The sequence below is a fragment of the Zootoca vivipara genome, chromosome 12, assembly GCF_965207765.1.
Source record: "Zootoca vivipara chromosome 12, rZooViv2.hap1.1, whole genome shotgun sequence".
In the NCBI taxonomy this organism is placed as follows: Eukaryota; Metazoa; Chordata; class Lepidosauria; order Squamata; family Lacertidae; genus Zootoca; species Zootoca vivipara.
This window is the reverse complement of record NC_142595.1, coordinates 26,715,526-26,737,349: the sequence shown is the minus strand read 5'-3', so window position 1 is coordinate 26,737,349 and position 21,824 is coordinate 26,715,526. Positions and strand designations below refer to the sequence as shown.

Here is a 21,824-nt window from a genome sequence, read left to right as displayed (position 1 = left end):
AAAGAATCCTGGGAACTGTAGTTTTTCAAGGGTACTGGGAATTGTAGCTCTGTGAGGGGTGTTCTACAGTTCCCAGGGTTCTCTGGGGGAAGCCACGTGCTTTCAATATATGGTACGGGTGTTACACAATGTCAGCTTGCCTAAGGCCACTTAGTACGAGTTAGTTCATGGTAGAGGCAGAATTTTTTTTTTTAAAAAAAGGGAAAACCTGGTTTTGCAGCTCAAACTTTTAGCCTCTACACGACATCGTCACTGCACTGAAAATGCCACTGCATGGCACTCACTTGGTCCATTGTCCTCACAGCTCTGAAAGTGTCCCTCCTTCCCTGAGGGCGATACCCTTTCCATCCTCCTCCTCCTCCTACTCAGGTGATATGCTTTCCGGCGGTGACCAGGCCAGGAGGAACGACAGAAAGAGACACACACCATACAGAGACGCTGGCAAGCGCTGACTTGGTGATCTGAAAGTACAGAAATGGGGGGTGGAGGTGGGAGGACAACATGGGTCCCATGTTGGTTCCTTGACTAGGGTTTGTTTTGCAAAAAATGACTCCACTGTCACAGCCAGGTAACACTCTGAAATGCTTTGGCATGAACTAAGGGGATGCAGACCCAGGAGGATATGGGCGAAGTGTCATTAAGTCACGTAGAAGGTGATCACAGGATTCATAATCTGGTTGCTTTCCTACAAAACTTCTTTTAGCATCATGCCTAGGTTGCAGAGTGCCTGCCTTTGGAGCTGACCTGCCTGCCTTCTTGAGGAAGGGGTAAAGAGCTGTGCAGGGCAGCCATGAACTCTTACTCTAAATTCAGAAGTGTCTGAAATGAGTCAATACACAAACTGCTCAGCTCAGACCCCTAGAGAACACAGGGCACATCCATACCATACATTTAGCACCCTTAAGGAATCCTGGGAACTGCAGTTGGTTAAGGGTGCTGGGAATTGTAGCCCTGTGAGGGTTAAACTACAGGCCCCCGATTCTTTGGGGGAAGCCAGTTGCTTCATAGAATCATACAGTTGTAGAGTTGGAGGGCTCCCTGAGGATCATCTAGTCCAACTCCCTCCAATGCAGGAATAGGCAGCTGTCCCATACAGGGATCGAACCTGCAACCTTGGTGTTATCAGCAGCATGCTCTAACCAACCGAGCTATCCAGGCTGACAATGTGCTTGAAACGTATGATGAGGACGTGACTCTGGGAGGAGGAGAAAAGTGCTATCCTTCGTTCTTTGTGTCACACACCATTCCTGTCCCAAGACAACAGGATGAAGAATGGGAAAGCAGAGGATGCCAAAACTCCTGGAAGGGTCTTGAAGTATTTGTTCTTCACGTCAAGCCCTGACCATAGATGGCCATTGCTTGGAACACACAAACAGCAACCAGAAAATTGTAAGCAAGAGACATGGTCCAGCTCACAGGCACAACAACTATCTGTTCAACCCAGCCGGCACTGCCATTTACTACTAAAAAATTAGCATTATGTTTTATGTGACTCTTGTTTTGCATAGTGCTTCCCATCATTTATTGCACTTTCTTTCACAACAACTTTAAGAGAGAGAAGCTTTTGATACCGGTCATTAATATTAAAAGCCTGAGAACTGTTATTTTGTTATGGGCTGTATTTTTGTTAGTTCCCAGGATTCTTTGTGGGGAGGCCATGACTGTCCAAAGCTATAAGAATGCTTTAAATTTATTGGGCGGATGGGAATAGAGGGGTCTGAATGAACACAGGGCCCTGATCATGCTTTGAAACCCTGGTATAAACTCTTGTGATAGAAGAGGATTCTCTTTCCTGCATGCACACATGGTCCCCCTTCTGCCCTCTCCCGCTGCAAGGGAAGAGGGATGTGAAAAAGAACGAGGAATTAAGAAAGTGTGTTAGAACCCAAACATAAATAGCAAGCCTAACATGGCATGCAAAATGTGCTGGGTTTTATGTATTTTCACATATGGTTGTTCAGAATCACTTTGTGACAAGGGTACTGGTTTCCAGCGAACGCCATTGCCCCTCCCACAACCCAAACACCACCATAGAATGCAATGCTGAGACGTATCAAGTTCAGCAACGCTCCTATCCCCATGGAGCATAAATCCAACACAGAAGACTACCTGGGAAATTGGGAATAGTGCACAGAAAGACCCTCTATATATACCAAGTCAGATCACTGGTTCATCTAGCTGACTGCCCAAATCAAACCATTGGTCCACCCACATTGATTGGAAGTGGCTCTTGGAGGTTTCAAGAGCTGGAGATTCCCAACCCTATCTGGAGATGTCAGGAATTGAACCTGGGACCTTCTGTTTGCAACGTACGTGCACTACTACAGACCTTCCTCACCTCCCCACCCCCCACCCCAATGTCTGCCACTGGAGCCAGCTGCCTCCCTCTGCCCAATTCTAGGGCCACCTCTGCTCATCTGACCCAGCTTCTATTTGCACTGGGAAGGAAGCTGCCGAGAACGAGTCAAGAAGGTGCATTTGGGGTGAATCTGCACTGGTTAGTGCAAGTGACAATTAGAGGGGAGGGAAATGGCAGGGACTGAACAGCACTTTGCTCATTTCTTGGAGGCAGAGATGCGCTGCAGCAGATCTTTCAGAGTTTGGGTACAGGACCATTTAGGCATTTAGTAACAAGAAAGACGAGGGGACCCAGGTGGCGCTGTGGTTAAATCACGGAGCCTAGGGCTTGCTGATCAGAAGGTCGGCGGTTCGAATCCCTGTGACGGGGTGAGCTCCCGTTGCTTGGTCCCAGCTCCTGCCAACCTAGCAGTTCGAAAGCACGTCAAAATGCAAGTAGATAAATAGGAACCGCTATAGCGGGAAGGTAAACGGCGTTTCCATGTGCTGCTCTGGTTTGCCAGAAGCGGCTTTGTCATGCTGGCCACATGACCTGGAAGCTATACGCCGGCTCCCTTGGCCAATAATGCGAGATGAGCGCGCAACCCCAGAGTCGGTCACGACTGGACCTAATGGTCAGGGGTCCCTTTACCTTTTTAACAAGAAAGACAGGTGCGACAAGCCAAGAGATCCTTTGTTTATCCACTGCTTCCACCTTGGGTCATTCTTCTTACAGAAGTTAAGAGTTCAAACAGTAATTAGCAGTTGGTTGACCTGAAATAACATGCCCCCTTCATCCCTTCTCTTCCCCTCACCCTGCCCCTTCTCAGTGCAACACAATCTCCCCTTGACACCCATCTTTCTTTCAATCTAATATTACACATTAGATTGCTCACATGATTCTGCCTTTAAGAATTGCTCCTCTCACAAACAGTTGGGGGGTCTGTGTATTGGGGAAGGGAGGGGAGCTGCTCTAGACTGGGACCCTGGCATGGAGCACAGGGGGACTTAACTCTTTGTCCTTGCTGCAGTTTTCCAGGGAATCCTTCCCATAATGATTTGCCTGCTCAGAAACCTCCCTGAGCATCTATCGTAGAGACCTTGTGTGTCACTGCAGAGGACACTGAAATCACACTCCGTTGATGTAAGGAGCAAGGAACTGGCCAGGCAACTGGACTCTGGCTCTGTCATTGCCATGGGTGAATTAGCCATTCTCAGTTAGGGAGGGCTGAATTTGCCCGTTTCTCTTTCTCTAACTTTCTCCTTTTTCCAACATTAGATTCAATTTGCCACATTTCTGCATCAGTTTGCAATTCCTCATGAATATTCCCCAGCACCTTCGCACACATTTCTCCTAATAGACACATTCTTTCTATGCACTTTGGCATAATGTGCACATTTTTGCGAGCAATTTTCCTAAACCTAATGCATTTGTGCACCTTATTTTCATTAATATATGTAATTTGATGTACACTTCCCCCCTCCCAATATGTGCATTTTTGCACATTGGAGAACTGCATCACAAAATTCAGAGAAGTGTGAATTTCAAATGATGATGGTTCCCCCCCCCCTATTTGTACATTGTTTCAGGAACAATGCATTAGGTAGGTTCACATGAAAAGACAAACTGAAGCAAATTTCTTTCCACAATTCCTAGCTAGAATTTACCCAACAAACTGCAGGAAAAGAGAGGTGATGGGAGAAAGCTCCTTTCCTGGGAAATTTGTCTTGTCTTTCATACTGATCTCCTTCAATGGAACTTCAATAAGCTTACGACAAAACTCCAAACATAGTTTGAAAACCCTAATACAATCTGAATTTGCTTGAATTAATTCAGATGTGAGGACACTGTAATTCAGCCCAGGTGTTCCTTCCAAGCCAGAATGCCTGTCAAAGATGTTTGTGTTCCTATTTCCAGATTCCATCTAAGTCAGACTTACTCAGGTACACCCCAAAACACTAAATTCTAGGTTGGTGTTTGCAAGGCTCCTGCAGTGCGATTTCTCACTTCATTGCTTGTCCTGTAAAAAAATCTTGTTTCTCTTCTTCAAGTGATTTGGATTACTCACCGCTTTCGGCTGCAAGTGACATGTTGGAGTGTTTCACTGGAGAGTCGTCGTATCCCTCAATATCAATTTTCTCCTGAATGTCAGCTTCATAGTCCTTCTGGCAGGGGAGGAGGGGGAAGACAAAGGGATAACCATTTAAATACTCTATAAAGCAGCTATCAAATGTTCCAGATCACAAACCTCTGTGTTAGCCCAACAGGGTTAACCTGAGATTCTTTGCAGAAAGTTCAAGGTGCTAGTCCTCATTTTTAAGCTTCACTCACAACATTCTTATAGAAGTGCAGTCTTTGTTTTTGTTTTTCCCCACCTGCCTCTGAGCTGTCATTCCCTTTTGGCTTCCGGTCACTCTTTTCATGTACTTCTTTTTCTCTTTCTAACGCTCAGCCTGGAGGTAACATCCCCTGGTTGGCTGGATCTGTTGGAAATCCGAAAGGAAGATGAACACGTTAAGAAGTTTAGGATCATGAACTGATAGATGTGGCTCTTTGTCCTAGAAGAGATAACTTAAGAGCAGATTGACTGTGCTGCTTTCTTCTTGGAAGAAAACAAGCCACCTTTGTCTATATCAGGTACCCCCAAACTGAAGCCCTCCAGATGTTTTGGCCTACAACTCCCATGATCCCTAGCTAACAGGAACCAGTGGTCAGGGAAGATGGGAACTGTAGTCCAAAACATCTGGAGGGCCGAAGTTTGGGGATGCCTGGTCTATATGGTACCTAGAGACTCCCATGGCAAGCCCTACAAGTCCTTACTGCCCCTCTGCCCTACAGTGAATATAACCAACAGAAAACCATTTGAATCATCTCGCTGGTTGCTTCAGATATAGCCATTTCCTTTGGAATTGCCATCCTTTGTTTTCTCACTTTTTATGGAGCTTCCAGAAAACATAGGTCTCAGCCCATTGCATCCCACTGTTGCCTTCTGGTGTTTACCTAGACCTGATTTGTGGCAATTTGGGGATAATAAAATGTAATAGCTCCATAACTTGCCTAATGCAGAAAGGCAAAGTGCAGTGGCTCTGTTGCCTTTAATTAAACACTTCCTGTTTGCAGGCTTATTCTATTTAGAATCCAGCCTCTCTGCTCTTGCTCCCATCACGCCTGCAGAATGCTGCTTTGTGGGGGGCTTACACCTGGATCAGGCAGCTTCAGTTTAGCTGAATCATAGAAACATAGAGTTTGAAGGGACTCTCAGAATCATCTAGTCCAACCCCCTGCAATGCAGGAATATGTAGCTGTCCCTTATAGAGACTGAACCTGAGATGGAGGGGCAAGTTATGCCAGTGTATGGATTTTATCTGCCCTGAATCTACCATCAATCAGTTTAACCGAATAACCTCAAGCTGCTTATATTAGAACATATTTCTATTTTAATGTTTTAACATTGTTTTACTGTATATTTTTTATTATGGGAATTTATTTTAATATTTGTGCAGCTTGTTTTGAAACTAAACAATATTAAAAAAACACCTTGTGTGATCAGAGAAAGAGAAAAAATATTCATATTCTTCTTATCAAGCATCATTTTATAATCTTCCATGGTGTCCCATTCAGTCATCTAAAAAGACCCAAATCTGTCAACCTTTCCCCATAGATCAGGTGTCCAGCAGGCCCTGATCATATTTGTTACACTTTTCTGCACCTTTTTCCAGTTCTATGATATCTTTTTTTAGATGATTTGTTCAGAACTGTATACGGCATTTCAAGTGCAGCTGCATTACAGATTTATATGAAGACATATTAATCTCAACAATGCTAGCAGGTTAATTTTCAGTCCCTTTCCTAATAATCTCTAGCAATGGATTTGCCACACACACACACCCATCACCATACACTGAGTTGAAATACTTTTTCTGAAGCACTAGGAGGCGCTGTTCAGCAAAAGCTTCTGAATCAGGGGGGCTGCTGGCGCCTAGCATACTAGTGGAATTGTCTCTGCTTAGTCACCTAGCCAGAGAGTGCAAGAAGCCAGACTTTTCTTGATTCTGCACCCCCTGTGTGGTCCAATTTCCAATGGGGTAAAAGCAGGGGGTGTTCAGGGCCTAACTCATCTTCAGTATCTCAGCAAAGTCACTGTCTAAGAGAGCATAGAAGCTAGCAGGCTGAGCTACGAACTAAGAAGTCTTTGGTTTGAATATTAGGAAACCAATATTTCCCCAACTTTCAGTTCCATTCTCTACATGAAAATTCAAGGGCATTTCCTCGAGCCCTTTATCTAATATACATTTTCGTGTATGCAATTTTTGACTAAAATATTATTATAAATTAATCATAAAAAAATTATTTCCTTCCAACCCTTCACCACCCAATCAGGTTCAAGCAGTTTAAGAATACAATATTAAAAACTGTTTAAAACAAATTAGATGTATATACCTCAACCGAGGTAAAGAGATGTGTCTGCATAATAGCAGTGCCAGAAACACTATTTTTGGTGGCGGTGGGGGGGGGGGGAATTCCACAACTTCTGGACTACCACAGAGATTGCTCTCCCCTGTGCTGCTAGCCCCAACATTTATGAGGGCACAGCAGAATGGCCAAGAGGAAACTATGAAGAGGTCACCTACACACACACACACACACACACAAAAGCAATTTCACCATGATATGACACATTTTGCACGAATTTGTAACTATATTAGTGAAATTCTGCACCTTCCTCTAATGTACATTCTTTGTTTGGAGAACTACATCACAACATTCAGGGTGCAAATTTCAAAATGCAAGTTTCAAAGTTGCCTTTTCATTCACTATTGGTTTGGAAAGTGCAAGTTGGGTAGGTTTGCATAAAAATGCAGACGCTGATGTATTTCTCCTGATCGCTATTCAAACCTCAGGGACTTCTTATGCACACCCAAGCCTTATTCGCCCTGCTGTACCAGCCAGTCTATGAGGAAGGGAAGATATAATTCAAAGCAGGGCTCAGCAGGGCTTAGACCCAGAACCTGGAATCACATGAAGCAATTAACCGAGTGTCTCTTGGCATGTGCAAAATCATTGGTCCCATTGAGAAATTGCAATCATATCTAAGCTTTTGCCCCCACCCCTGCAAAATTAGCTTCCCGTTTAGAGGGTTGCTGTGGCTTCCACATCAACTTGAGCAACTACAGCTCTCATTTTAAGAAAAGAAGCTCTATAAGGAATGTTGCCCTGGTGATGCAAATTATCAACTTCATTCCCCCCCCCAACCCAGATAAATGCTAATCAATATGCACAAAGTGCTCCAGTCCACAATTTAGGGTTTTATGTAATACCTAATTTGGCTCTTTTTTTAAAAAAAAGAGCTTTGAGGGACTGCATATTAAGTTAATGGAGCTCTAGGGTACCACACCTTAGATAAACTTTATCTTTTTCCTCCTGCACAAGCTGGGCTGAGCTCCTTATGCGCCAGCTGATGGAGCTGCAAGAGCAATGCTGCAATGGACTAAGCCTCCTAGGGATGCTGCTGCAGAGCCCCCTTCACTGGCAAGTGTACGAAGGAAAGACTGAACAGGTGCATGTCGAGATGCTTTATAGGCACATGGTCCCATTTAAATACAAGGCATTGAATGTGATGGCCCACAGAGTATTGCCCAGCTCTGTGAGTCAAGCAATTCTCCTGTTTTTCCTCCACTTTCTAATTTCTAGATGGGTTGAGGCTCAACTTCCCTTCCACCCCTCCTTACACTGCCAAATCCTCATACAGAAGACCACCCCACACCTCACTCTAGACCCCTGCCCAACTGGTGCATTGCAGGCTTGGCTTCTTCTACCTTCAGCTAAAACCAGCATGAGCAAACAACAGTTCCTTCCTTCCTACAGTTCTGAAGCATGCCCATATGGAAGTTTTTCACCTTGTTACCCTCGGTCATCACGTCTCCCTTTCCTTCTGCAATCTGGACTAATGGATGCTAAGAGATATCGAAAGCAGGAATAGCTCAGTGTTAGAGCACCTGCTTGGCATGCAGAAGGGCCTGGGATCATTTCCAAATGTCTCTAGGTAGGGCTGGGAAGATTCCCATCTGGAATCCTGGAGCACCAATGCCAGACAGTGTAGATCCGTTGGGGAAATGTTAGGCTTGCTGGGGGCGGGGGGGGGGCAGATGCAGCCTTCTCTATTTGGCCCTCTAGAGTCAACCAGCTTTTCTCAGTCTTGGGTCCTTAAACGGTGCTGGACTTCAACTCCCATCATTCCTATCCAACATGGCCAGAGGTCAGGGATGAAGGGACCTGTAGCTCAAGAACATCTGGTGACCCAAGGTTGAGAAAAGCTGCTCAAGAATCTCCCCAGGCCACACCCACTCTTTAGTCACATGACTGGGATGTGTCTTTGAACTCAGATAACGCATCTTGGTTGCCTGGATGGAGGACAGAGAGGAGTATGTGGAGAAAATTACATTTGTTGCTCTGCCCATGTTTGCCTCTGGCTCCACCCACCTTTGGCATGTGGACCATGGAAAGTTGCCCAGAGAGGAAGGTGCCCCTCAGGCTGAAAATGGTCCCCCATGGTGCTGGTGTAGACAATACTGAAGTACATGGACCAATGGTCCAACTCAGCATCAAGCAGCTTCCTATGCTGGAAACCAGCTGTGATCTATGGCAGATATCTCCAAAACATCTCTCTCCTACCTTTTATTCTTTTTTGTTTTTAGAGAATCCATGACAGCAGTCAGAATATTCCTATTGAAAAGCCTAGTCACCAGACAACTGTGTCTCTATAGAACGCCTCTTCTATGCAACAAGAGCACCAGGCAGTTCCATTTCCATCATCTGATAAAAAGCTAAAAAGAGAAGCACAGCTAAAAAAGTTCAGGCGTTGGAGCATGTTCCATGCAAATGTAGGTTTAGACACGGGCTAAAGCTGGGTTGCTGGAGGGGCTACAACTCCCATCATCGCAGACCATTGGCCATGATGACTGTCAGGCTCAAAGGAGTTGGGAGTCCAGTATCTATTACCACAGGTTCTCTATCCATGATTTAAAGTCAGCTAGGGATGGAGAGAAATACATCGTGGTGCAGAGAAAGTGAAGAGACAGAAATCATCCAGCACCCCCAAACCACCACCACCCCCAAAAAGATCACAGAGTAATCCAATGGATTTGATAAGCATTAGGTTCAGGACAAGCTAAAGGAAGCATTTCTTCCCACAACACCAATGTCCTTAACTTCTGGAAGGAATTTCAAAAACATTTGGAGACGACGTGCATTTGCTTAGACAGGTTTTGCAAAAGGGAATGTGAATTCACAGAGGATAAGTGTATCAATTATGAGAGTTTGTTTGATCACAAACTTCCCAGAGTACTTTGGCCACGATGGATATATTCTGCCTCCCTTGTTGGAAGCTGTGGTGAGGGAAGGTGCTTCTGCAGTACGGTCTTGCTTTTGGGCTTCCCATAAATATCTGATTGGCCATTGTGAGAACAGGATGCTGGACTGGATGGGCCATTGGCCTGATTCAGCAGGGCTGTTTTTATGTTCTTAATCTAGCTGGTCACTGTTCAGAGAGAGGGGGTTGGACTAACAGTCCGATCCTATATGTGTCTCCTCAGAAATAAGCCCCACTGAGTACAGTGGGACTTACTCTGAGGTAGGCATGAATCTTAAACAGACCTTTGGTCGAATCCAGCAAGGCAATTTCATTATCCTCATAGGAAAGCATCAATGGAAAAGAGATGCTAACTTCTTACAAACTCCTTGTTTGTCCAAAAGTGACATTCATAGCTCTTAAACATGGGCAACCTTCCATAAAGTATCCCAACATTTCATTACAGAAGGGTTTGTACCCTGTAACCTCCATCCCCTCCTTTTGAAGGCTAGAGCATTGAAAAGGATGCTGTCAGCGGATCCACATCAGAAACAAGGAGCTGCACATCACAAAGAAGAAACCAACCAACTTTTGCAAGCACACAAAAAGCAGGTTCCTTTCTTGGCAGGGGAAAAAAAAGCAGTAACCTGCAGCTACTTTCCTAAGAAAGAGAGAGAAGCAAAGGTGGGAGATGCCTCAGAAGTCCAAGCAAACAGCTGGTGGAGAGAAATGGTTGGAGGCTCCTCAAACCTCCTTGAGATTTTTTTTTGGGGAGGGGGGGTGTATTTAGATTAAATGCTCTGAAGAAGGTATGGGGAACTACAACTTCCATCAGTCACAGCAAGCACGGCCAATTGGGATTTTTTTTGTTGGCCCCAAGCTTCTCAAAGGGTTCCTTGGCTCTTTCCAAGAGCAGCCTCAGCTCCCTCCTCTCACATTGCCCTCCCTTCCATGTCCTGCAATCTCCACACACAGGCCCCTCCATAGGCTCCCTTGAAGAACCAACTTATTGGATAAGCTCACCTACCTGTATGCTTGCAGAGAGACCTCGATGGGGAGGCAGAGAAGGTTCAAGCCAGGGGTCTTTTCGCTGCTCCGTGGAACCCCTCTCTCCTTAGCGGTTCCCTACAGCCTGCAACAGGCGGTAATGAGATGAGAGAGCTCTCCAGAGGAGCTTCAAAGTCCTGACTCATGGCTGCTGTTTTAATCTGGCCGTGCCACCTGGCATCAGGGGTGTTCCTGGTGGTTCTAGATGCAACATTTTTTTTCTAAGGGCCAGTAAACAACATTATCTGGAGTTACCATGAGGCGCAACCTCCCTGCTACCCATCTGTGCTCTTGAACTTTGCTGGCACGCCCCTCCCATCTCACCAGGACTGGTCTCACCAACATTAGAAAGGTCCCGTAAGTTTCGAGCGATTCCTAGCAAGGCCAACTCTTCTTCCTCAATGAGCGTTTGGTCCTCCTGGGTCACGTTGCCTTCTCAGCTTCGCATCCTCGAGATAAACTTGTTTACAGATCTCAAGGGGATTTCCTCTGCTGGGGGTGGAGGGGTGGGGGAAGAAGGGGGAACCCTCACAAATAGAGTCACTGGTGTTTTCCTTTTGGATTGGTGTGGGTTTTTTAAATTTTTAAAAAAGTTTCTTGTGGGGATTCCCTCTTTTGGCTGAAGGCTGGTGAGCACCGTTTACTGCTTTCAGCTGAAATGGCTGCTAGAAGAGGAAAGAAAAGATGAAAGCAAGGCAGGAATTGTATCTGTCTGGACCTTATTAACTTTGAATGAGTTCTCACGGGTGCATTTTACCTGCCTGTACTTGAAGTCATCAGAAGCAGTGCTCTACTTAGAAGCACATACAGGTTGCATGCATGTCTGACGTACGCAAGGCCTCAACTGTCTGGCAAAGCTTCAATTAAATGTAGAAGCACATATCTTTAACCAAAGCACAGGGCCTGGGGAGAAAGTAAAGCCCCATATATTAGAATGGTTTAATCAAGTTCTATGTAAATGGCTACAGTTCTGAATATTTTAGTGCACTTAGGGATGCTTGACGAATTCGAGTTAATGGTGCAAACTTGATCTGTGGCTCTCAGACCAATGCAATTATCCTTCAGACCTCACAGTCTCAGGTATGAGCTTAAAAAGAACAGAAAAAAAGTTTGTTTTAAATCATTTTCATTCAGTGGCTACCAAAGCAGTCACAACCATCGGACGACAGTAATGTTATAATAAAACATTACAAAGAAACACCAGCAGAAAGTGTTTGATAGCCGCAAGCTGTTGAAGTTGCTGAAGAACTGTGATTGGTGGCTAAAGAATGCCTGGGTGAAAAGGGGATCCTCTGACGGATGGGTAAAAGCACTCAGCTGTTGTTGCCATCCTAATCTCTGAAGGGAGGCTCCTCCATAGGGTAGGTGCCACCACAAAGAAGGCTAACAAGATGGACAAACTTAGTTGGTCTCTAAGGTACTACTGGAAGGATTTTTTTTTATTAAGATGGACTTCTGGTGGCCATGGCACAATCAACAAGTCTCTCCCCACAGAGCCCAGTTAATTAATTAAATGTATTTTGTGATTGAATATATATAGTATTTGAATAGTATTTTGTGCAATATATCATGCAGGATATATATATATATAAATATATATATATATTTGCAGACCCATGTGAAAATGAGATGAAAGGGATTTGTGTATGAAATCACAGAATTGTAAAGTCTGTAAAGCCCCATTGCTGAGATGGCTATGTTAAAAACCATGTGAAAGCAGCAACAAAGAGGGAGAAAAGTGGGATGACCAGATTAGGGAGGGGAGCACCTCACCTGGAGTCCACTCGCACCTGGCAGCACCTCAGCTGTCACGAGCCTCCTGTGCCTTGCAAAGGATTCTGGTAAATGTTCTTGGAAGCATGGTTCATTCAGGAAGGGAGTGGTCTGTCCAGTCCTGTAGAGTCTCACACTCATCACACCCCTGTGCCTGTACATGTTGTTGTCAAATCTGTTATCCATCCTTCACCAGCAGGACCCAGAACGGGTTACAGTTTAAAATCCAGAACTATAAACAGTTAAAGCAGATTAAAGTCACAGGAATCATTACCATTATCATCTATTTTATTCTATTTATATGCTGCCCATTTGACTTGGTTGCTCCAGTAACTCTGGGTGGCTTCCAACAGATATGAAAACTTAATAAAACATCAAACATTAAAAACTTCCCTGTACAGGACTGCCTTCAGATGTCTTCTAAAGTTGTATAGCTCTTTATCTCCCTGACATCTGATGGAAGGGTGTTCCACAGGGTGGGTGCCACTACCGAGAAGGCCCTCTGCCTGGTTCCCTGTAACCTCGCAATGAGGGAAACATCAGAAGGCCCTCAGAGCTGGACCTCAGTGTCTGGACTGAATGACAGGGATGGAGACGCTCCTTCAGGTATACAAGGCTGAAGCTGCTTAGGTGAGCCCTGAAAATACACACCTCAGGGGTCAAAGGCCAGAGTTACAAGGTGTATCTTCAGCATTTGCTGAGTTGTGAAGAAGCCAGACGTGCCTCTGTGGGGAGGGAGTTATTCAACTTAGGGGTTGCCACAAACAATGCCCTCTCTACAACCCTCTGAACCTCTGAGGGAACTTCTAAAACCACCAAGAGGCCCCCTCTGCTGATCTTAATGTCTGGAGGGGTTCTGGAGGGAAGGAAGCAACCTTTCAGATATTTATTAGAAGATGAGTGGCAGGTTTAAGCAAACTCCCTTTTAAGAAATCTTAGGGCCACACTAGATGAGACATGGGATAATCTTCGGCATCCCCCCACTCCCTGAAAAAAGAAAAGGCACCAGAGCTGTTTCATCACCCCTTCACTCTGGATCCTGTCAGGCCATACAGTCGGGTGAAGGGGCCAATAATTTGTCATGTGTTGCTTTCTCAATCTGGACTGCCTTTCCTGCACTGCTCTTTGCCTGGCAGTGAATAACTTATATAGGTTCCCATACGATACTGGCATGTTTTACCTCAGACATACAACAGTTCTGTGGTGGTGGGGAGGTTTCAATAAGGAAGACACCAAGAAAGTAAGTACTGTAAGGAATAGCTTCCCTCTCCACAGCGGGTCCTATCATAGCTGGATTAAGGCAGCCTCCTCAGGCGGCAGATACTGGGGGTCGGTACTGTTGCTGCTGAGGTGTTGGAAAACATAGGTTTGTAGGCTACATGGCCAGCCTTTTGGGCTCTGATCTAGCTTGCTGTCCTTAGGTATGGTGGAGGATGCTGCCTCATATGCAGTGCTGAGGTAAGATTCAGCTGCCAAAACACTTGGTTTCTCTGTGTGGAATTGTGTGTGGTGGGGAGGAAGGAGGTGCCATTTTGTTCTTTGTTGGAGGCAACATAACATCTTGGTCCTGCCCTGTCTCTTCCTCGGTGCTGAAGCCACTATCAAATGGAGGCAGGGCTGCAACTACTGTACTGTATTTTTTTTTAAACACACACACACATTCCAGGAGATCCTATTCATTGATTTGCCATATCACAGGTTATTTGGCCTTTATTGATCTTCACTTGGAGGCAGTGCTTTTTTCCCTAGAAAAAGAGGTGCAGGAACTCCCACCTTTTTTTGACGGACAACCCTATGCTTTTTGATGGAAAACCCTAAACTGCACTCAGATTTGTCCCTTCTCCTGTCTCTCTCTCTCCCCCCCCCCGCCCCCTTTGTATGTTTTATGCTGTCAAATTGTGAATTGTAAGCTCTTTGAAGCAGAGACCTTTCTTTCTTTCTTTCTTCTGTGTGCTAATGCTGTATAGTACTGTTTTCTACTATTGACGTCACTGCATCAATCCATTGCCACAATTACTGAGGAATAATTCAGTGTAAGTAATCAGACCACTCTTGGATTTTTGTCGAAATAGAATATACCATAATTCTTCAGACATGTTTCCGAACTAGGAGACGTCTTGAGCACCCTTAATGACCAAATAAAATACAACATCCATTTAGTTTGCCTCTGTCAAATTTGATCAATATTCTTTGTATGCGGATGAGAAATGACATACAATAAACACTGCCTGAAAGCAGGAGGTCTATTTGACAATCCTTGCTCTCTGGCACTGCCTAACTTGAGAGGCCAGTGGGTGAAATTAGGCTCTTAGTATGCTGCTTTATACTAGGTGAGGCCATTTGTCCAAGAGGAGCCACTGCTAGTGGTTCTGTAGGATATCGTGCAGATCCTAACTGGAGATACCATGGATTGAACCTGGGATTTATTTATTTTTGCATGCAAAACATTTGCTCTGTTACTGAGCTCCAGCTAAATTCAAAGCACACTCTCTGCCATGGAGTTACCGCTCCTGGTTTAATGCCACCTGATCACTTAATATTGCCAAGCTGTACTTTAGGTGTGAGGAGATAGAAGGCATTTGTGAGCTGGGGATGCAAAAATGGCCATCAGGGATATTTTGCTAATCTAAGTGGAGCTGAAGTCTGAGAGGAGGCCCAGTGAAAGGGCATGTTCTTATCTCAAGTGAACAAAACTTCTGATCCCTTGCAAAATGGAATGAATGAGCACATGCATGCTCCACATATCAACTACTTGAGTTTCATGCTGACACTATTTGCTCTGTGCCACCTTTCATTTCTAACTAGGATGAAGGGTAGTGTCTGTCTGTCTGTCTGTCTGTCTACCAACCATCTATCTATTTAAGACTCAAATGCATCATACAGTTTTAGGAAACACTAATCAAATGACTATTATACCCACTGAATCTCCCTGGATAAATGAGTGCATCAACTTCTAATACAAACAGCACAGTGATATGCATTCTTCCTGGTGGCTTAAAGGTAAAGGTAAAGGGACCCCTGACCATTAGGTCCAGTCATGACCGACTCTGGGGTTGCGCGCTCATCTCGCATTATTGGCCGAGGGAGCCTGCGTATAGCTTCCAGGTCATGTGGCCAGCATGACAAAGCCGCTTCTGGCAAACCAGAGCAGCACATGGAAACGCCGTTTACCTTCCCACTGTAGCGGTTCCTATTTATCTACTTGCACTTTGACGTGCTTTCGAACTGCTAGGTTGGCAGGAGCTGGGACCGAGCAACGGGAGCTCACCCCGTCACAGGGATTCGAACCGCTGACCTTCTGATCAGCAAGCCCTAGGCTCAGTGGTTTAACCCACAACGCCACCTGGGTCCCTATAGTGGTGGCTTAGTCATTGTTTAATTGGAGCCAAGCACCAGCAAGGGCATCTCAACCACTAGCCAGAGCTCCACTGTATCATAAAATATCAGGGTAGCTACAACAATAAAACACAATTGAAACCAGTACAAAATAATCCTTACAGTGACTGGCTAATTGAAGAGCTCATCCATTGCCATTTGCTCTGATTGAGCACTAAATCTTTCCCAAACAATTTTTTTGTGTTTGTGTGCCCCTGCTTTGCTGGTGCCATAAGCACAAGCTTAGTCCGCCTGTTGGGTAATCCAGCACTGAGAAGAGACCGAGCCTTTGTACTGGTCAGTTGGCAAACATATTTGGTGGCGATAATGAGAGAGGAAAGCTCACTCAAATAGAAACCAAAGTGAACTTTAGTTGAATTCTAATACTGGTTATGCAATTAGCCTTTGGCTAATTAAACTACCTACGGCCTCTTAAACCATGTGTTGAGGTATTTTTGTTTGTTGTTACTATGTTATGTATTTGTGGTTTTATATTGTAAACAGCCCTGTGATCCTTGAGTGAAGGATGGCATAGAAAGTGGTCGATGTGGCAGGAACTACAACTTCATACAGAGGTTGAATGAGGATTGGGAGGTAGGGAAGTGACGTAATCGTGTACCAAAAGAGAATAGAGGAAGAAAAGGTGGGATGAGGCTTGAGGTCAAGAGCAGAGCAGGCAGGGAAGTGAAGCATGAGGAGTGAATAGGACTGAGGACTCTGAAGACACAATGCTCAAGGCGATGAGGTCTGTATGATAGGAAGGAGGGAGAAAAAAGGAGTAGGTAGATTAGTCAAAGTTGCTAAAAAAAAACCACAGGACAAAACTGGCTGTGGCGTGAAAATCAGGGACCTGAAGAAATGATGCACAGTTGGGGAAAAAAATAAGGGGGGGATATGACAGGGGTTAAATTATACATAAAGCTTACGGACAGGAAAGGCTGTGTGCCGGTGGAGTACAGGATCAGATTTAAGGTGCTGGTTTTGACCTTTAAAGCCCTCTGCGGCTTGGGACCCTCGTACCTATGGGACCGCCTCTCCTGGTATGCCCCGCGGAGGACCTTAAGGTCCACAAATAGCAATATTTTGGAGATCCTGAGCCATAAGGTGGCTAGATTGGCCTCAACTAGGGCCAGGGCCTTTTCAGTATTGGCCCCGACTTGGTGGAACGCTCTCTCACAGGAGACCAGGGCCCTGCAGGATTTGACATCTTTCCGCAGGGCCTGGAGCTGTTCCGCCTGGCCTTTGGGCTGGACTCAGTCTGACCACTACGTTTTTCCTCCCTTATGGTTTTGATTTGGGCCATGTTAAAATGAGGCTGTATTAAAAAAAAATTTAAAAAAAGAAAAATCTGCATTGTATTTTAATCCGCATTTTAGTTGATTGTTTTTTCTTTCTTTTACGTTTTGTTGTGATCTTGTTGATGTCAGCTGCCCTGAGCCCGGCTCTCACTGGGGAGGGCAGGGTATAAATAAAATATTATTATTATTATACTTATTTATTTTATTGACTACATATATATACCAAATTTCTCCTCCAAGGTGCTGAAGGCATTTTGCAGGGTTCTTCCCTCCTCGTTTTCTCCTCGCAACAACCCTGTAGGGGAGGTTAGATTGAGACACAGCAGCTGGCCGAAAGAGTGGAGATTTGAACCCTTGTCAATACTGTTAACCATTGCAGCACACCAGCTCTTTGGGGAATGAGGAAGGTGTCAGGCATAGTGCTCCTAGGTCTAAAGCCCCTAGAATCTTAATAATGGTGTTCTGTATGTTATGATGTGCATTCATTCATTCTTTCTTTTTGCTGAAACTTTTAGACTACTCTTAATTATAAAAGAACCACAGCATTACAAAATGCTATATAAAAACAACTTTATAATAATCCATCCACCATAATAATAATATAAAAGGCACCACTAATGACAGTGGCAGTGACATCACCTACTAAAACTTTTTACTGCACTTCTGTGATCTGGCAAGGCTTGATCAAGGGTTGATGGGTGGGCAAGGAGGCTGCAGAAGTGGCAGGGGTGGTCAATGTGAATGCCACACGGGCTAGAACTAATCAGGCAGGGGTTTGTTTTGCTTTTTTAAGGAGGGAGGGACACCAGCGTCCTTCTAGTCAACTGAAATGCACTTTCCAGGTCCTTTTTTTTTCCTTTGAGAAAGTAAAGAAGAGGCTCTTGTCATTGGACGGTTTTGAACGATGCAGAGAGCAAATGCAGCCAACTAGATTTCTCCTGGGGTATTTGAAAAGAAGCAACATATTTGAAAAGAAGCGACACGGAGACGCGCCAAGCCTTGCGTGAGCATGGAAATGGATGGGCTTGGGCGGTGCCCGTCTCCTCCCCCTGCAACTAGGTGCTTTATGATTAGGCCTATCTCTGAGGAATACCCTCTTCCAGGGGCTGTTTTATCTTCCAGACAGGCCAGCGGGAGCCGGGCACCTCCCTGCTTCTTTTCAGTCCAAAAAACTATGTGGAAATGATGAGGCACCATTAGCTCATGCTGTGCTATGATGCCAGGGCTCGTTTAGCACTCAGAAGAGGCAGCGCTGGAGCTCAGCTTGAAGGGGAAACTGATCCGACTCTCTGTTTCCTTGAGTGTTGGTCAGTTATGGCCATTGCTCAGTGGCTGCAGAGAAATAACATCCAGGCATTTCTATTATGGCATGTTCCAGGTTGCAATAAGAGAAGAAGGGCTATATAGCTCGACGACAGGACACATGGGTTGCATGCAGAAGGAACCAAGTTCAATCCCTGGCATGATCCGGGTAGGGTTGTGATGAAAGACCCGCCTGATTCCCTGGAGAGCTACTGCAGACAAAACTGATGGAGCAATGACACACCATTTGGTACAGTCAGTGTGTAAACCAGGCATCCCCAAACTTCGGCCCTCCAGATGTTTTGGACTACAATTCCCATCATCCCTGACCACTGGTCCTCTTAGCTAGGGATCATGGGAGTTGTAGGCCAAAACATCTGGAGGGCCGCAGTTTGGGGATGCCTGGTGTAAACCATACTGACCAATTGTATAAGGCAGCTTCCTACGTTGCTACATAAGGAAAGCCAGGTTCTGGGGCAAAGCTCCAGTGAGCCCTTCCTCACTCTAAACTCTGCATGCTGCCATGTGTGGGTTCACAACTTTTGAGCCTTCTCTGGTGCCTGTGCCTTTAACAGCAGCTCGATGCGCAGACAGTAAAATTTATCATCTTCATGCCATGAAAAGCTCCAGCTGTTGACCAAGCAACAAAGCAGGTCGTTTCCCTTCCATTTGCCCCCTGCTCAACTGGCAGTCCTAGTGGCTGTGCCTATGCAATTGGGAGGAAGCAGAAGAATTCATCCTTTTTTCCATTCGGAGGCAGAATCTTCCTTCTGGAGAGACAGCTCCCCCCCCCCACCCACTTCCTTGGAAGTAATTCAGATTATACTGAAGTCCACCAGCAGAGAGCAGGAGTGAACAAGATACTGTATACAAGCTCCCATAGCTCAGCTTACAATTACCAAGGAAATAAATAAATAAGCAAGGTCAAACAAAAACCCTCAGGGTCAGATGAACAGACCTGGGGGGGGGGGTATTTTGCTGACCACAAACATAGCAGTCAGACAATAAAGGTAAAGGGGGGAAATTCCCAAAAGAAAACCCCACCCAATTTTAAAGGGATTTTGTGTGTGTGCTTGACAACAGTTCCCGGTGGAAGGAGAAAAACAAGCTCTTTCCTTCTCCTGTTGGTTTAACTATAAAGGCAGTAGATTAACAAAGCAAAACAGAACACAAAGCTTTCTTTATAAATGTAACCGTGACTTGAAATGGATACACGCTGTTTATTTCCTCTGAGCGTGCTGTTCTGCAAGAGCCCATTTTAATGATCTGCCATTGGTGACTCAGCCACAGGAAGCACTCTGCTTGTGTTCAGAGATCCTCTTCACCAGTCAGCTTGCATGTGCACGAGCACATGTTGTGTGTGTTGAGAGAGAGAGAGAGAGAGAGCGAGAGCGAGCGAGAGAGAGAGAGAGAGAGAGAGAGCACCAGCATCTCTCTGCAAAACAAACAAACAAACAAAAAGTGTCTGAGAAGGTGCTAAAGACTATTGAATCTGTAACCTGATAGGACTGCTATTTATCGGATGTCATTGTCTAGACCAGTGGTTCCCAACAGGTGGTCCAGGGACCCCCAGGGGTCCGCGAGCTATGCCAGAGGGGTCCGCAAGATGCTATTAGAATAAAAAATATATTAAATATATTTCGTATGATAACAGATTTTTTGTTTTGGCCGCTTCCTGCATGAGCAGAGTCTAGCGCAAAACTAGAATTAGATAGAGGCAGTAGTTCTGCTGTATGCCGTTAGGTGGCGCTTTACAAACACTACTGTTTTGCAAAGAGGCAGCGTGCACATTCTACTAACGCTCACCTCCCCAAGATGCTTTGCGCGCGTCGGCTTCATTTGTGCGCTACTGCGCAGGTACCCTGTCTTCTCCATTCCCCTCCCTCCTCCCTGGCGCGTGCTGCCTCTTTGCAAAACAGTAGTGTTTGTAAACAAAGCGTTGTTTTTCGCGGAAGCTACAGTTCGCGTAGTTAAAAATGGATCGTTGGTTAAAAAGTGGTTCATCTCATTAAGAACTGAAAATTAAAACTAACTGTATACTGATGAAGTACTCTGTTGTAACTGTAAAAAACGTATAAATATAAAATATAAAAAGACTCTTAATTTGGCTCTCACTTTTTAATTTTAGGATTAGGAATTAATGGGGGTCCTTGTCACAATAGCGGCTCGATGAGGGGTCCTCGAGAAAATTTTGTTGGGAACCCCTGGTCTAGACAATTTAAACTAATATGAATCTGGCAAAAGCAAGCAACCCAGAGAGCTATTGTGGCGAAATGGTTAAGAGTGTCAGAATACAACCTAGGAGGCCAGGATTTAAATTCCTACACAACCAGGGTAGTCTTGGGCCAGTCATGATCTCTCTGCCTAGTAATCTACCTCACAGAGTTGTTGTGAAGATAAAACGGGCAGGTGAGAGCCAAGTATGCTGCTTTCAGCTCCTTGGCTATAAATGTATTAAATAAACAAAATCCATGCCCCTCCTCCATTTCATTAATAGCCCCTGGGCAAGAGGCCATTTTTCACTTTAGTCAGAGGCACTGAGTTGAGGCAAAGTGGCTACCTCAGACAGCGGGCTTGGGTGCCAGTAAAAACAGCAGAATGGGAGACAGGCAGATGTAACTCCTGGAAAGTTACTCATTTTGAACTAATAATAAACACCATTTTCTTGTACCTTTCCCATTTCCAGTTGGACTTTTACGGGACAGCTTTCTGACAGGTTGTAAGGTGCATGCCCTTATGTTAATCACGGTGAGGAAAGCGTATATCTATGTGGATAGATAGCTCAGTTGGCAGAGCACGAGATTCTTAATCTCAGGCTTGTGACCACGTTGGGCAAGAAGATTACTGCATTGCAGGGGGTTGGACTAGATGACCCTCATGACTCTTCCAAGTCTATGATTCTATATGTGCGTGAATGTGTGTGTGTACACACACATTTGCCTCAGGCATCAAGACACCGTGGGGTGGGGATCAGGGTCTTTGTGTTCCGTTCTGACAGGGCCATTTTCCTCTTTTTTTAAAAGGCAACCTCACAGGGCTGTTGTAGGGAATGGATGAGCTGTGTCTGCATAAAGCACCGTGCTGGAAACAGTGAGCAGGGGAGAGAGTGGGATGCCTCGAAGGCAGACTTTCCTCTCCCTGTTCCAGGCGGCATGAGGTCCTCCTCTCCTCCGATGCTGTCTTCCTCCTTTCCCTTCTTCCCTTCCCTTCCCTTGCCGGCTGCTACCCTCTCCCTCTCATCCGCCCATCACGTCATTGGCGAGAGGGGCTGGCTTCCTATCGGGAGGAGGAGGCGCCTGTTTTCCATCAGGACCAAGGAGAGCTCCTCCCGGCCATCCTCCCA

The 21,824-nt window shown here is 45.3% G+C and overlaps 1 protein-coding gene across 6 annotated transcripts in view; it reads right to left on the bottom strand.

Moving 5' to 3' along the window:
* SLC4A1 (solute carrier family 4 member 1 (Diego blood group)) overlaps window positions 1-10,891 on the bottom strand; it is a 44,565-nt gene extending 33,674 nt beyond the window's left edge. Inside the window, exons 1-4 of one of the 6 annotated variants that reach the window (XM_060281517.2) lie at window positions 10,714-10,891; window positions 4,714-4,821; window positions 4,407-4,503; window positions 285-461 (exon numbers count right to left, since the gene is read on the bottom strand). In XM_060281517.2, coding sequence (XP_060137500.1) covers window positions 285-461; window positions 4,407-4,503; window positions 4,714-4,761 — 322 coding nt within the window. In that variant the 5' untranslated portion in view covers window positions 4,762-4,821; window positions 10,714-10,891. Of the gene's footprint in view, window positions 1-284; window positions 462-4,406; window positions 4,504-4,669; window positions 4,822-10,713 lie in introns of those variants that run through there. The other 5 variants (XM_088655193.1, XM_088655196.1, XM_035134950.3 and 2 more) reach the window with 5 other exon arrangements.
* Between the last annotated feature and the right edge of the window lie 10,933 nt (window positions 10,892-21,824).